The sequence below is a fragment of the Protomyctophum parallelum genome, assembly GCF_964188405.1.
Source record: "Protomyctophum parallelum genome assembly, chromosome: 11".
NCBI classification, from domain to species: Eukaryota; Metazoa; Chordata; class Actinopteri; order Myctophiformes; family Myctophidae; genus Protomyctophum; species Protomyctophum parallelum.
Genome location: NC_139707.1, coordinates 34,863,404 through 34,880,725, shown reverse-complemented (window position 1 = coordinate 34,880,725; position 17,322 = coordinate 34,863,404). Strand labels below are relative to the sequence as shown.

The following is a 17,322-nucleotide window of genomic DNA, read 5'->3' as shown; positions in this document are numbered from 1 at the left end:
ATGTTTCATTTCAATAAACAGCCCATTTCAATTGTCACATTGACATATTCAACGTTCTTTGAAAACATCGTAGCCGATCTGCAGCGCATAATTCATAGAGACACGGTACTCCACCACACCTACACTCAACTGGCACACACAGTAAAAGAAAAAAGCCTCAGGGTTATTTGAACTCAGGTTTCCCCGCCCGCACCAGATACAACAAATCTATACCACTGAAGCACGAGGGAATCCAAATCCAATCCCAGCTTGGGCAGAGGAGATATTGCCCAATGAGCTTCAGGCAGAACTGCTACTAGGCGCTACTGACAGACAGACTGCAGTCCAATCTGAGAACCCATCGTCAAAGAAATAAAGGAAAAACAGCGCCCTCTTTTCCTTGAATTTGAGTCAAAAGTCAGACAACACCAGCAGGTCTAGCTCTACTCTACATTATGGAAAAGATGGGAGACCGAATTTCATATTTACCCTGCTCTGTAACCAACAAAACTTCATATTTACCCTGCTCTGTAACCAACAAAACTTCATATTTACCCTGCTCTGTAACCAACAAAACTTCATATTTACCCTGCTCTGTAACCAACAAAACTTCATATTTACCCTGCTCTGTAACCACCCAAACTTCATATTTACCCTGCTCTGTAACCACCCAAACTTCATATTTACCCTGCTCTGTAACCAACACAACTTCATGTTTACCCTGCTCTGTAACTAACAAAACTTCATATTTACCCTGCTCTGTAACCAACAAAACTTCATATTTACCCTGCTCTGTAACCAACAAAAGTGTGTTCTTATACATCCTCCATTTCAGCACTGGGTGAGTAATTGCTGATATGAAAGTTTTCTTTCACATTCTGCACTGCAGCACATGTGATGCTACTGATAAACGAGCTTGTAGTAGGTTAATATTTGGCCAAAGTAACTATAGAACCGTGCCAGAACCGTCCCAAATGGTCCAAATTACCATTTTTACCAGCCCCTTTCATTCAAAGAACCCATGGCTGATAAAGCCTAATTATGCCTACATTATGGAAAAGATGGGAGACCGCATTCGAGTTCCAACCAACAAGGCAACCCCCACTGCATATTATGTGCTATTGTGCTTTATAGCAGTGGTTCCCAAAGTGGGGTCTGGGGACCCCCAAGGGGTCCTTGAGGGAGTTCCAGGGGGTCCCCCAGCTAAATGATAGTTTGGAACCAATTGGACCCTTCATGGGTCTGTAACTCTGAGAGTGCACAAATGGAACCAAATGGACCCACTACACTCTCAGAGTTAAATTAACATTGATTTTACAATATAAATTGGAGGTCCCAGAGATAGAAATTACATTAAATGGGGGTTCGTAGACTAATGCATGTCAAACTGGTGGTCCTGGAAATTAAATGGGTTGAGAATCACTGCTAGACTAGAGCCGTAAAATTATTCTGGGTTCCTGGCATATCTTTTCAAATGGGGGGTCCACGGACTAATTTGTGTCAATTTGGGGGTCCTTGACATGAAAAGGTTTGGGAACCACAGCTTTATAGGCTACTACTGTGTGTAACATATTTATAAATGTTAAAATACCGGTAAATTCCAGATTGCAAAACTTTGATTTGAAGAGTGTACAAGGGTATAGGTCTACATTTTTACACGAGAGTCTACAACTCTCATTTGTTCTCTCTCAGATTCAGTATGAGTCCATTTGATTCCACATTTATATACTTTTAACACTGAGGATTTTACAACATAGGCCTACAGCTTGTTTATTGTATTAGTGTTGCATGCCAGACGACAGTAGTTTACAGTAATTAATAAAACCATGTGATGGTAATACTAGACTACTATTGTGTCAGTCATTGTCATTGTCATTGTCTGTTACCAGATAATCTCCGGCACCGTTAACCCGGTCGATGCCATATTTTGCACACACACTCCCTAGATGCCAACGATGAACCTCTGCCCCAAATTTTCCAGAACGGCCTGTTATAGCACCATCAGGAGGCCGGCTTTTAAAAAACTTTTTTTTTAGAACTCCAGATTCTGTCCAAAATCCCGCAAATCGTTACACACTATCTCTATAGTCATGTGTTCAAGACAGACCTGTCCGATATTTCACATTCCATCCTAATTGGCTAACATTGGCTTTCAAAGTTTGCAGGATTGGCCCGTTTTTGAACAAAAAGCCTCAAATCATGAACGCAGCATACAATAATTTACATGAAATATTTCACAGACTTTCCTACTAGGCTGAGGAATATATCCCACTCTTTTCACATTGGCCTGATCCTATTGGCCTGATCACAACTTGGATTGGCTTTCAGCATAAAGATTTGTTGTTGAAGAAGAAAAAAAAGAAGTATAGGCCCCTGGGGCATAGAATATTCTTAAATACAGTGGATATTCAGTCATACCTTTCATTACTGAAAGGTCTAAATCTTTTATCATTATATAGGCCTATATTTGTTTTTACTTTACTCCCGTGGGGGACGGTTTCATATTTAGATCCCAAGACTTAAGAACCTTTAGGGATATACCAAATTGCTCCATATCATTCTTCCAAGAAACAGACAGTTGGTTTGTTGTTTACACTTCTGGTATAGTCACTGATGATGAGCTCCAGGATTCACGTTAAGAGGACCTCTGGGGACTTTGAAGGGGAAGGAAATATCCCCGGCAGATACAGTGCATTTGTTGTGTGGCTCCCTTCCATGGAGACCAGCATCGCCAGGTGATGAGACGTACCTGCTTTGTTGTTATGTGAACCAAGCAATGCTGCCTATGCATGATGCAGGCCAACAAGGTTATGCAGGCAGCGAAGTGCAGCTACACACCCAAGTAGGCACTGACTGCGTGCTCCCGTCCCGGGGAAGAGAAACACCTGGACAAGGGCAAGGGTCAACCTCCACGGCTCTAATCCTTAGCCCTATAACCGTAGAGAATGGAGGTTAATAATAATGTCAGGAATAATAACCGATGGCAAAGGCTGTTCAGATGGCGTCAGATGCAGAAAGTCAGCGAGGAGGGAGATCAGCAGGAAGAGAAGAAGGATAGCAATCCTCAGGCGGAGGTCAAAGCGAAGTAAGTGACTAGTGATTTAGTCTCGACCAGTGTTGTTTTTGGCAGCAAAATTTGATTTTAGTTTTAGATTAGATTAGATTAGATTAGATTAGATTATGATTAGATGACTTTATTATCCACGAGGGATTTTTCTTTCTCAGGTCAATGCGTATACATTCAGGACAACTATACATACAGGAAAATAAATAATTATACAAATACAATAAAACACCCAGCAAAGTACTAGTAAAATTATTCTAATAGAATAGTTTTCATTTAGTCTTAGTATAACATTTTGGTCACCTGGAATGTTGTAGTGTTAGTCTAGTTTTAGTCGACTAAATATCATTAGATTTTAGTAAATATACAGTTGAATCTACAGTTGATTTAGACGACTAAAATGTATTTTTTCGGGCCTTGAAGCCGTCGTAATTTTACTATGATCTGCTATTTTCAGCATGCAACCAAGTGTAAAATGACTACTGGATCTATTGTCCACTATTCCCTTCCTTTTGTATTTGTTGACAAAATGTATAGCTTAGCTTTCACTTTCCAGTTTCCATTTAGTTTTCGTCAGTGAAAAAAGGTAGTCGAGGAACATTTTTCGTCTTAGTTTTAGTCGACGAAATCAACACTGGTCTCGACTAGATATGTTGTTACTACTGTAAGATTCAAAGATACTCTGCGTCCTTAAAATATGTCATAGTGCTTGTGTTAATAGCTTTGATTTTCATTGTTGAGCCGAACGTAAACAAATAAAATAAAACCTGGGTAATAGCTTCATAAAAAACATGCATATAAATGAGGTATAGCCTTAATCACAACAATGACTTTATGAGTTTGAAATCAAGTTTAGAGCTTTTTCAGAAAACTGTCAGGATGTAGAAGACATTTTTAGAATCTGATCTCATGTCAAAATGGGTTAACCTTCCTTGATTACATGGCCACTAATTGGCTCTCCCTCCCCATCCTGTCATTTCCCTATAGCTGGAAAGAATGGATGGTTGACCCGTCCGAACAGTTCTACTACATATGGCTACAGGTCATGATCATTCCCATCTTCTACAACTGGGTGATTATCATCTGCAGGTACTGTACCTATACGTTTCTGCATGAACATAACATTTATGCTCTCTCGTCTATGTATATAAATGAAATATACAGTAGCTTGACTTTTCATCCAGACCAGGGGTGGGCAACTTTGACGAAGGCGAGGGCCAATACATTTCCACACTCACTCCAGAGGGGCCACAGTTTTGACACGTTTTGAGCTTGTAGATCAGCTTTTTTTAAATTGAAAAACCGGATTTTCTTTGGCTATTTTTTTATTGGAATCCGGAAAAGTAACCTTTTTATTGAATTTCAAATGCATTTAGTTATAGTTATGTTAGCTTTGTGAACTGTTAACAACTACATTGGACACAAAAAGACAATAACATTTTGTTAACTTAATACTAGTCATTAAGTACTAGTCATTTAATATAGTCATGAAGTAATTAAAGCGGGTTTGGAATTTAAACAGCTGAAATCAATACTATATCAGTATTCAGATTTTGACATGCATTAAGTGAAGGTGGGGGCCGCAATGCGCATGTGGCCCCCGGCCGGGCCGCCAGTTGCCCACCCCTGATTCAGACCATGTAAGAACAAGTCAAATGTTTTCATGTACAGTAGACTTCATTAACACTGTCTCTCACAGGACATGTTTCCAAACAATTGAGGAGACATACCTGGCTGTGTGGCTTACATTGGACTACGTGTCTGACCTCATGTATGTGGCTGACATGATCATCAAATTTCGCACAGGTAAATGTCCAAACTATCGGTTGACTTTTACCATCATAATATAATTACCGTATATAGTATACAGTGCAAATGTGCTGTGTATTTAGTAAACCGATAAATTATGTTATGATTCAGAATCAGAAGGTTGTTCTCAACTCGAGACAGTGCTGTTTTTGTCGACTAAAACTAAGACGAAAAAAATGTTCGTCGACTACCTTTATTCACTGACGAAAACTAAATGGAAACTAAATGAAAACTATGCTATGATGACTAAAACTAAGACTAAATGTATTGACAATTTCGTCAACAGATAAAATGAGTCTAAAATGTTAGGAAGGGACTAGTGGACAAGAGATCCAGTATAAGTCATTTTACACTTGGTTGCATGCTGAAAATAACAGATTGGCTATTTTCAACAAGTGTAAAATTTGCCATTAAGTCGGCATCAAGGCCCGCCGAAATCAATTTTAGTTCACAGTCGACTAAAATCTTATGACATTTAGTCGACTAAAACTAGACTATAACACTAAAACATTCCAGGTGACTAAAATGTGATTAAAACTAAATTTTCATTCCAAAGACTATGACTAAACGAAAATAGAAATTTGCTGCAAAACACAACACTGCCTCGAGATAGATGCTGCCTTTTCAACAGTATGCCAGCCAAACTATAAATGCTTTGCGTAGGAAGAGTATAGCTATATTGTGGACTTTGACTTACATACATTTTACTTAAATTGTACTCTATTATAGTCTCTCAAGACAAATTCAGCTCAGCAGCTGAAACGAAAAAAATGTAAACGATGGGTTCCCACTTCCCAGCAGTGGTGGAAAGTATAACTAAGCACTGTACTTAGTACAATCTTGAGGTATTTGTACTTTACTTTGCGTATTTCCAATTTCCAGTACTTTTACTTCTACTCCACTACCTCTCGGAGCCAAAATTTGTACTTTTACTCTACTGCAATCATTTGAAAACTTTAGTTAGTAGTTACTTTGGTGATTTAAAAAAACATACACCACCCTATACATTTCGGCCATTTGAAAATAGCCGATCTACAAGCTCACAATGCGTCGCAACGCAACGCATTGAGAGCATGTAGATCGGCTATTTTCAATTGATTTTTTTTCTTGTGAAATGGGACATTCTGCAATATGAATACTTTTACTTTTAGTACTTTTAGTACTTTAAGTACATTTTGATGCAGATACTTTTGTACTTTTACTCAAGTACATTTTCAATTCCGTACTTAATTCTAAATTGCAGTATTGGTACTTTTACTTAAGTAATCCAATTGAGTACTTTTTTTCCACCACTGGTTCCCAGATTGCTCTATTTATTATTATGGACATGTTTCTCTGCTGCCCTCTACAGGCTACCTGGAGCAGGGCATTCTGGTCAAAGACACGGCCTGTCTGAAGAAGCACTATCTGCGCTCCTCTGGTTTCCTGTGGGACCTGCTCTCTATCCTACCCACGGACCTCCTGTACTTCCACTTCGGCGTCCACGCTCCCCTGGTGCGGGTGAACCGCTTCCTGCGCACGGCGCGCCTCGGCGAGGCCCTGGACCGCATGGAGACGCGCACCTCCTACCCCAACACCTTCCGCATCTCCAAGCTCATGCTCTACATCTTCGTGCTCATCCACTGGAACGCCTGCCTCTACTTCGCCCTGTCCCGCTACATCGGCTTCGGCGCCGACCACTGGGTCTACCCCAACGTCAGCGACCCCGTGTTCGCCTCCATGCGCCGCCAGTACTTCTACTGCTTCTGGTTCTCCGCGCAGATCTTCACCACGGTGGGCGACACGCCGCTCCCCGACAGGGAGGAGGAGTTCATGTTCATGATCGCCGACCTGCTCATCGCCGTGCTGGTGTTCGCGTCCATCGTGGGGAACGTCGGGAACGTCATCACTAGCCTGAGGGACCGCGACAATGTCTTCTTCCCCAACCATGAGCTGGTGAGCACTAAGGAGACCTGACTGAATTAGAGTAGAGACAGACATTGTCCGAGTAGAAGTACAAGTTAAAGGTATCTTCAGTGATTTCACTTAATTCAAATATCACTTATTTGTTTTTGTTTTGTTGTGATAATCCTCCCTACTATAGAGTGTGCTGACTACCAGTTAACCCCTGGGGGTCAAAAAACCGTAGGTTTCGTTTTTGGCTAGGTGGCCCAGCCTTCATCCAATGAGGATAGAGAGGGGCCTTCCGCCAATCATGATCGAGCGGGGGTCGGGCCTTGGTATGCGTGCTGTTGGCCTGTCGCGTGTCCCCCCCACTGTAGTGCGTGCATGTGCAGATCTTGTTACCGGGGTGGACCAGGGGGTTTTCCAAATCACCCAAATCACTGAATGCTCCTTTAAGTGTAAGAAATAGATGCACCAGTGACCACAGTTACCACCCTGTCCCATTAAAAGTAAAAAGTAGACGGGGAGCAAATAAAGTGTAAGCTTTGTGTTTTGTCTTCCTCAACCTGCTATTTCACTTGTCCCTCCGGTGTTCAAACATGTACTGCAAACTATACGTTAACTAACTCATTCTTCCCTTCCCTCCCACCATGTCAGGTGAAGGCCTACCTGCGCAGCCGTCACATCAGCAAGGAGCTCCGCAAGCGCGTCAACGACTGGTACCAGCACCTGCACATCAACAAGAAGATCACGCGGGAGAACGAGATCCTGCAGCAGCTGCCCATGCAGCTGCAGACGGAGATCGCGGTCAGTGTCCACCTCCCCACGCTCTCCAAGGTCACCATCTTCCAGAACTGCGAGAAGAGTCTGCTGGAGGAGCTCGTGCTTAAGCTCACGCCTCAGGTCAGGGTTGAAAATAAGCTACACAGGTCACGGGGTCATCAGGGGTTTTCTTTGAGTGGTGCAACCACTCCTATAGACAGCTATGTGTGTCCCTGGGTCTGTCTGTCTGTCCGAGCACGAAAATAGAGCATTTGTTCACCACCAAGTGTCACTGTTGCACAGCCTAACACACAGACACACACAGGCCAGGGAGGGTACAGTACAGTACAGTACAGTACAGTACAGTACAGTACAGTACAGTACAGTACAGTACAGTACAGTACAGTACCACTCACTTCAGACAGGTCTGATTTTTCTTTGTTTGTTTGACTCTCTCTATCCTTTGGAGTGTGTGGCTCTGTTGTGGAGGTGGGGTGCAGTATGTGTACATGTGTTTTATGCTTTATAAATAAGATTGTCTTAATTCACTTCACGTTAAGTTAAGTTGGAGAGCCCACCCAGGACATGTAATATTTCTGGTAATTGTATTATTATTTTTAACAACCAGTTAAGAATTATTTCAGTTTATATTAAGAATCTTTACTTTTTTTTTAAATATTTTATCCCACGATTTTGTAACCCATTTTTTCACCCAGTGTCGATTATCGAATGTAATCCTGGGCGATACACTGGGCGGACTAACCGCATGCTTCCTTCTATGCATGAGGAGTGCAAAATGCTTGCACAGGGGAGAGTTTCCCCGGCCGGACGTATAGCGTGTGGAAGGAACACGTTAATCCGACCAGTAAAGAATCTTTACTAGTTAATTCTGCATAAAAAAAATCTCACACTGCTGTCTGCCTCGGGCATGGTCTTGCAGGTTTACAGTCCAGGAGAGTATGTCTGCAAGAAAGGTGACGTGGGCCATGAAATGTACATCATCAAAGAGGGAAAACTTGCAGTAGTGGCAGACGATGGGGTCACACAGTTTGCCGTCTTGAGCGACGGCAATTTCTTTGGGGAGATTAGTATCATCAACATCAAAGGTAAAGTACTGTAATATCACTAGCAAGTTTGGCCATGTCTTTTTTAAGTAACCAGTGCCGTTTTGTTTGAATACATTTACTTAAACCATACTGTACTTCGATCCTTGACTGGTGTCCCCCAGGAGTCTATATTTGGTCCCCTCCTTGTTTCCTGCGTACACATAAAATCCCTTTAATCAGCAAAAATTGCTGATTACAACAAGGTCACGTTGCGACACAATACTGCAGATCTGCTATTTTTTGCACAATGTTCACTTACTATGACATGCCCAAAAGGGACACTAGGAATAGATTAAACTAACCAGAACATACCTACTATATACATTACAAAATAAATACAAATTATCCCATTTTGGGCAGGAACTTAAAACACCAAAAGGGGTAGATGCTTTAGATATTGAAAAATAGCAGATCTGCAAGCTCATAGCACGGCACCGAGTGCCATGCTACGAGCTTGTAGTAATAAAAAAAAGTATTTAACTCAAATCTTTGCTTCTGAGGGGTCTCTGGAACAACATATCTTCAGATGGGGGTCGGCGGTCAATTACATATCATTTCTGGGGGTCCTAGACATGAAAAGGGTTGAGCACCACTGACATAGAAACATAGGTTATTTGATTATTTCAGAAAACTGTCAGGATTTAGAAGACATTCTTTTCTAATCTTCGGATTCAGGTCTAAATGGGAAAACTTTTTTCTTTTCTTTTTTAAGGCAACAAATCGGGCAACCGCCGCACAGCCAACATCCGCAGCATCGGCCACTCGGACCTCTTCAGCTTGTCCAAGGAGGACCTCACGGACGTCCTGTCCGAGTTCCCCGCCGCTAAACGCCACCTGGAGGAGAAGGGCAGACAGATCCTCACCAAGATGGGCATGCTGGACGAGTCCGTGGCGGGGGGAGGGGCGGCGGCGGACGGCGGGGGGCCGCCGGAGAACACGGAGACCAAGCTGAGCAGGCTGGAGGACGCCCTGGACGCTCTGCAGACCAAACTGGCCCGACTCATGGTGGAGCTGGAGTCCAGCAACACCAAGATGCTGGCCAGGGTGGCGCTGCTGGAGCTGCAAGTGGAGTGTCATGAAGTTCCACCAGATAACACGGACGGAGGAGGAGAGGGAGAAAGAGAGAGGGAGAGAGATGAAGCAGGGGTGGAAGGGGAGCGAGAGGAGGGAGATGGAGAGGAGGGAGATGGAGAGGAGGTTAAAATGCGAGGACGAGGTGAGGACGCGAAAGAGGAGAGCCGGGAAGAAGCTCAGTGTATCGAGGGGGTGCAGGCGGAAGGAGCAGAGGATGGAACAGGAGAAGACTCTGGTGGTGGAGGACCAACTGGAGGAGACGATAGAATGGAAGGTGAAATGAAAACAGATGAGCGTCGACCTGCTGCGGGGGACGGAGGTGAGAGTGGGAGACAAAGGTCCGAAGGAAGAGAGAGAGAGAACAAATCAGCCGGCCATCATGACAAGAACTCAACAGATGTTGAACAAAAGACAAACAAAGGAGAAGCAGATGAAATGTTGGATATAGGTCAAAGATTATGATAAATACATTCAGAATAAGTCTGGTGTCATTATCACCCCCCCAAGATTTGACTAGAAATACTCACAATCTATCATTGTTTCAAAAGGGTGCCATTTCAAGGATGGTACAGAGAGACAGTGCACTTTTCTTTCATATTTGGTTGAATGTTAAAGATGTCAAATGGACAAAACCTACTAATCAATGGGAAACACAGGTGAACAGTAACTTATTCATTCATATACCACAGCTATGGTAAATTTGTGCCCCCTTGTGACCAAAAGTAAAACAAAACAATATTCCCTTTGAAATGTAAAATGTGTTCTGTATAGAATTATCTGAGGAATAGTGGTGTACTGGTGTCACTGTTATATAATGTATTGTACAGTTACTTATGCATTCCATTATGTCGATTTTGAGATGACCACAACTTTAAAAAAATGATTAAAAGGCACTTTAGCCAATTATGTATATATGCATTTAACCCAATCAGCTCAGTGGCCTTGCAGAGTGTCCGGCCTGAGATTGGGAGGTCTGAATTCAATCCCCCGTCCAGATCAAAGACTATTAAAAAAAAAAATCACACCCGCTCTTATCGTACATCATGTCGATTTGCTCAGACACATGTGACGTAAATTGTCCATTCATTGCCAGTGGCATTTCATGTTTGTGTTAGGACAAAAATCTACACACTATAGCTGAATATAGGTGCCCCTCAAAAATGGGACCCAATAATGCTTCCATGCTTGGCACTCGGCATCAAGGGCCGGATTGGGGTCAAGTCTCTCTGGGGCTGGGACATACTAGCATCATGTCCAGGTGGACAAGCCATGGCACCAGCCCTATGGGCAACATGGCTACTAACTGCTACTATTGATTTAACCCATCCCATCCCATCCATTAGTTTTGTACTACAAGTACAAAACTCAGCTGCCAGACTGTTAACCAAATCCAAGAGACACATCACATCACCCCCCATCTTAGCTACTCTCCATTGGTTACGCGTTAGTTTCAGAATTTATTTAAATGTTTTACTCATGACTTTAAGCCCTGAATAGCCAGACTCCTAGCTATGTCTCAGACATGCTGAAACCCTACGCTCAGCTTGTCACTAAGGGCGGCAGGGCCTTTGCAACCCGGGGCCCCCACACTCTGGAATACCCTACCTACTGAACTAAGATTTGCAAAAATCAGTATCCACATTTAAATCTTTCCTGAAAACCCACCTTTATTATGTTAAAGCCTTGTCACTTTTGTATTATGTATGTTTTGTAATTTTATGCCTGCTATTGCATGGATTGATCTTTTGTCCTTTTGATGTAAAGCACTATTTGTGACTTTGTCTAGAAATGTGCTATATAAATAAATCCATCATCATTAGTAGTGAGAAGTCACTCTGGTGCCCAGGGACCAGCTCCAGATGCCATGCTTCATGCTCCACTGAGTGCCTTCTATGGTAACTTGCTCTGAGTAACAGTCACTAAAATCTATAGAATTTTATTTTTTATTATTAGAATTCACATTACACACATTTCCAAAGTTCGTTCCAAACTAATTTCTTCTTAAAATTACTTTACTCTTTAAACTAATCAAACTGTTAAAATTATGTATTTATAATTTGTAATTCAGACTGAACAAAACGTAACCAATTAGGCACTTCTAGATCCATTTGTACACATTAAAGAATAACATTTTTTAATAATAAGACCCAACAGAATGTTGGGGACCACTGAACCCATTAGCCAGGGTTCGCTGCGTTCCACGGATCAGAAAATGACACGACTTTCATGACATTTTCAGCTCTGCGGAACGCTGGCTGGAGGCTACGGAGCCCAGGCTACGGAGCCCATGCTACTTAATTAATAGAACAGTAAACACATGTGGCATTTATCGACAACCACACTCGTCCACCACCATGTCCTGGTAGTGTCTCAGCACCACGTTGTCGTTGTTGTCGTAGTAGAGCATGGAGATGGGTGAGAGGCGGACGGGCACGCAGCAGGGCTGCGGCGTGCCGTGCGGGTCCAGCGAGTGCACCAGTGTCTGCAGGATGGCGTGGTTGGTGCCGTTGAGGCTCTCGCTCAGCGGGAACGGGCACTCCCCGTGGCAGTAGTTGGCCATGTAGCCCTGCGGCGCGATGATCCAGTCCTGCCAGCCCACGTCCTTGAAATCGATGTAGAGGCGCCGCGGCTTGCACACGTTGCTGGGCGTCACGGGGAGGTGGAGGAGGGCGGCGCTCCGCCGCTGCCGCGAGCGACACTGCTGGGGGTTGAGGGACACGGCCACGAGCGAGACGTGGATCTCCGGCAGGGCGAACGACGACGTGTGCTCGGGCGGAAGGGAGTTACCTGGGTCAGGGATGTTAATAGTTAATCGTTATAGGCCCGACGTCGAAATTTAAAAAATGTCTTTTTAAAATGTATTATTTTCTAAAACAATTGTTTCTATATCAGTGGTTCTCAATATTTCATGTCAAGGACCCCAAAAATTATGTAATATGCCGCAAACCCCCATCTGAAAATATGTTGTTCCAAGAACCCCCCAGAAGCAAAGATTAGTTAAAAAACTGAAACTCTGAAAGTATATATATATATATATATATACACATACACATACACCGTATTCAAAGATTTGAGGCACATTTTCACGATTTTTCAAAAATAGCAGACCTACAAGTTCATAGCGCGGCACTGTACCGTACTATGAGCTTGTAGATCTGCTATTTTTCAATAGCTAAAGTATAATATAATGCTTAAAACACCAAAAGGGGTTCCCACCCAAAATGGATTAATCGCCGTTAAGAAATTAGTCAGTTAAACATAACAGTTAATAACTAATCGAATAAATCGATGCTTTTGCATGTGATGTGACAGACAAGAGAGTGCACTTTATTTGATTAAATTTCTCATACAAAGAATCGCAAATGGTCAAATAACTCTTTGATTAAGGAATATATAATATGCCTTTTGTATTCTTTCTGTATGTCAGCAAAGTGTAGATTTTTATGTTAGACATTGAGGGAAATTAAGATTCAGAAATTAAGAACACCACAAACGCCAACGTCAACTAACCGGTTAATCAATCTATTAAAAAACAAAACGTATCAATTAACTATTAATGCATTAAATCGATAATTCCCGTCCCTAACCTGAGTGAAACGGAAGGAGCTCCTCTGGGTTTGCGGCGCCGGCGTCGTGCGGAGGCCTCAGCTCCAACACCAGACCGTAGTTGCGGCCCGGCTTCCGCCAGCTCTCCGCCAGGGAGGTGAGGTCCAACGTGAGCGACGTGGACTCCGGCTGGAGCTGCACGGACTGCGACAGAAGGAGCCTCCGGTTCACCTCGTGACTTGCTCCCCGCAGCGTGGCCCGGAGGACCTGGTAGAGGGACACGCCGAGGGCGCGCGGGGGCTCCAGGAAGGGGTGGTGAGGAGAGTCCCACTGGAACTTGATCTCCAGCTGAGCCATGGAGAGCTGCTCCACAGCCTGGAGGACGGACACGTTGAAGAAGAGGTGTTTCTCCACGCAGCCCTGGCAGCTGCTTCCCCAGCCAGACACCAGCCTACCTATGTACGTTATGAGGAATACATGAGTCACTTTGATGAGGAGAACATTTATAAATAATAGCCCACAGCTTGCAGTGTTGTTGAGACAAAACCCTTATGGGCAGTCTAACCCATTTTCTGTACGGGAACCCCTTTTGGTTATATTTTATATTATACTTTAGCTATTGAAAAATAGTACAGATTCTACAAGCTCGTAGCGCAGCACTGAGTGCCGCGCTATGAGCTTGCTGCCATTTTTCAAAAATCGTGAAAATGTGGCATAAATCTTTGAATATATATATTCTTTCAGAGCGAACGTTTTTTACTCAAATATTTGCTTCTGGAGGGAAGGGTCCCTGGAACAACATATCTTCAGATGGGGGTCAGCGGCCAATTACATATATTTTTGGGTGTCCTTGACATGAAAATGTTTGAGAACAACTGACGGAATAGTTTTTCAGAAAACTCATAATTTTGAAGACATTTGTAGAATCGTCCTCAGGTCTAAATGGGTTAACTTGGTATCACTGGAATTAACCACTTCAGCTAGCTAAGATAGCCTTGATAGAAACTCACATTACATTTACAAAACAATACAATGCTATTTTTTTCAAATTTTGAACATTTGGAATTGGATTTTACCATTTTTTAAATATTTCAGCTAATGACATCCTCCAAAATACGATGCCACAAGGTGAATTTCAGGGATCCTCATCCTAGTTTGATATGAATTAAGCCATGAAACCTTGTTTGATACAAATGTTATCTCTATAACCAAACACAATCTACACTGCAACATCCTCAGTGTTTATCTCAGTTACAGACCTGCAAGGGTCAACTTGGTTCTACCATCAATCATTTAGCTGCATGGGGAGCCCCTGGAACTTCTCCAAGCGAGGACCCCTGGAGCTGGGGGTCCAACATTCATTCAAGGACCCCTGGAGGGCCCAAATACCTCATGTCGAGGTTTAGTGGAAACCAGTTAGGACTATACAAACTAAGTATTTCTCTACCAGAGCTTGTATAATTGCATGTGTGTGTGTGTGTGTGTGTGTGTGTGTGTGTGTGTCTGTCTGTGTCTGTCTGTGTCTGTGTCTGTGTCTGTGTCTGTGTCTGTGTGTGTGTGTATATAGGCCCACATTGTTTAGGCCCCCTAATTATTATTATTATTATTACATTTCGGCCATTTTAAAACAGCCGATAAGACAAGCTCGCAAATATGCATCACAATGGGACCATCCATCTATCCATTCTCTTTGGATCAAATAATAATAATTAAGGCTTCTTGGTTAGAGTGGGTGACAATATTATCACACAAAAAGATGAAATTACCTACATATGTTCCATATCCTGGAGGCATATCTTTCCCCCTGCCCTTTTCCCTCTGGGGACAAGGTACAGTATGTGGACCATGGTGACATTGATCAATTCTTGATTAAAAAAAAAAGCTTCCAATATATTATTTAGGCACCTGCCTAGCCCTCCAAGCAGAACCCAAATGCTACTGAAGTTTCAGAAAAGCTTTATGTAGGGTCCCGAAAGGGGCTAGCACCTGCCCTTCTCCACACATACAAACACACGTCCACACAGTTAACAGTTTTGTATTGAGTTGTGCTTGAAATGTACTGTAATTCTCCAATCTGTCAATACATACTTCAATCAAACCACAAGTTATTATTATTCCATCAACCACACACACAATTGAGGCTATACCTTGATCTTGCACATATCGGATGATATTCCCCCGGACTCCATATTCAGACACCATGCACGCGTCGCTGTCTCTGGCGGCTCTGGCCTCGTTGTGGTCCTTCTTCTCGGTGTTCCGTCCGAACATGCCCCACAGCACGGAGGGCACCCTCCGGGTGTGTCTGGTGGCAGCCTTCGGCCGCCCGGAGAGACCCAGGGAATGTAAAAACAAGCGCTCTTGAGTCTTCAAGTCCTCCACGACACTTGAGAGTGCACCACGGACGCTTACAAAGAATAATAATACGCTCAGAAACAAACACATGCCTAAAAAAGACGCCATATTTTTCGTGAAATGCGCTCTTCACAACCCGCCGTCAGGCCTCCAAGAGAGTAAAACAAATACTTCCAATTCCTGTGTTGACTAATTTAAATCCCCCGCGTCCATGTCGGCCACGCAGCTGAGCTGATTGATGATGATCAGAGCTGATAGAAAGACCTCCCCCGGTGTGTGGTGGGGGAGGGGGGGGGCACCCAGGTGACAAAACCCTTATGCTAATGAGTCTATTATGTTTTTCATTTCAAGGCTCCATATTTATTTGGCTTTTTGAGCCACGGTATGATGAGATTTAGCCTCTCACTCAGACCCAAAACTAAAGAATATTTTGTTGTCGACTCATTTGATAATACGATTTTGTCTAGGCCTATACAATTCCATGCTTTTGGCAAAAGTTATCAAAATAACAATTCTTCTACATTCTCATATTCTCTAATTGTGTGGACTTAATTCTCATAAATGAAACTGCAGATGTTTAACAATAATATAACTCTTGAGAGCGTACAATGAAACCAAATGGACCCGCTCTCAAGAGTAAAAAAATCACACCCGTGTGAACTGAGTGGTGCAACTCCCCTCTCCCGCTGCCTCTCTCTCTCTCTCTCTCTCTCTCTCTCTCTCTCTCTCTCCCTCTCTCTCTCTCTCTCTCTCTCTCTCTCTCTCTCTCTCTCTCTCCCTCTCTCTGTAATTAGCAGGCAACAGTGCAACACTATCTCTCTCTGTTTCTGGCACAACAGTGCCACTTTTGCCCCTACTGGTACTCATAGTCACATAGGTGTAGATGGTACTCATAGTCACATAGGTGTAGATGGTACTCATAGTCACATAGGTGAAGACGGACATTGCTGTTCCTTGAAGTGGTTGCACCACTCAAAAATCTATAAGGGTCCATTTGGTTACCAACTCTCCAATCATTTACCTGGAACCCCACTCAAGGACCAATGGTGGTCCCCGGACCACTGGTTGAAAACCACTGTTCTAAGCGACTGAAGACTTGTAGATTGGCTGTTGTCACTATAATAAAATATGGGCCTTGAGAGCATAGCCTGCTTCCAACATGGCATAAGCGCTGATTGTCCTGTCTCCTGTTTCCTGCAGGTTCATCTTTCAGCACTCTTTATTTGTTGTGTGTGTGTGTGTGTGTGTGTGTGTGTGTGTGTGTGTGTGTGTGTGTGTGTGTGTGTGTGTGTGTGTGTGTGTGTGTGTGTGTGTGTGTGTGTGTGTGTGTGTGTGTGTGTGTGTGTGTGTGTGCGTGCGTGCGTGCATGCGTGTGTGTGTCAAAGCACCATATGTGCTGTTGTTGTTTGAACATCATACTTGATAAAGTGTTTGTTTCTGCTCCTGCGGTTCTCTGATCAAAATAAATCTTCAGGGACATTTTTGTTTTTCAATCATTCAATTGTTTTTCAATGTTTTTTATAGATTGTGGATTGCTTGTGTGGGTGTGGACTGGAGTATCATGATATATGTAGTGAAAATGGTGAGTTAATCTAACACTCAGGATTTATGAGGAAAAGGATCAGTCTTATCAACGAATGTTACACCTCTAAAGTCTAAAAGGTTCTGGCATCTGGCATCAGTAAAGATTGTGCGTGCGTGTGTGCGTGCGTGCGTCTGTATTACTAGCCTATACTGTATTTG

At 43.1% G+C, this 17,322-nt stretch overlaps 2 protein-coding genes across 2 annotated transcripts in view; one reads left to right on the top strand and one right to left on the bottom strand.

Moving 5' to 3' along the window:
- Positions 1–2,987: 2,987 nt before the first annotated feature.
- On the top strand, positions 2,988–11,290 carry cnga4 (cyclic nucleotide gated channel subunit alpha 4; the record flags this gene model as incomplete). The annotated part of the gene is made up of 8 exons (XM_083776772.1): positions 2,988–3,064; positions 4,031–4,132; positions 4,743–4,849; positions 6,204–6,787; positions 7,394–7,639; positions 8,439–8,604; positions 9,317–9,997; positions 11,166–11,290. The coding sequence occupies 8 exons, from the start codon at positions 2,988–2,990 to the stop codon at positions 11,288–11,290; spliced, it is 2,088 nt and encodes a 695-aa protein (XP_083632898.1).
- A 714-nt stretch (positions 11,291–12,004) lies between these two features.
- Positions 12,005–17,322, bottom strand: part of gdf3 (growth differentiation factor 3) — a gene marked incomplete at both ends in the record, with an annotated part of 6,902 nt that continues 1,584 nt past the window's right edge. Inside the window, 3 exons of the mRNA XM_083776770.1 lie at positions 12,005–12,465; positions 13,266–13,679; positions 15,372–15,610. Coding sequence (XP_083632896.1) covers positions 12,005–12,465; positions 13,266–13,679; positions 15,372–15,610 — 1,114 coding nt within the window. The remainder of the gene's footprint in view (positions 12,466–13,265; positions 13,680–15,371; positions 15,611–17,322) is intronic.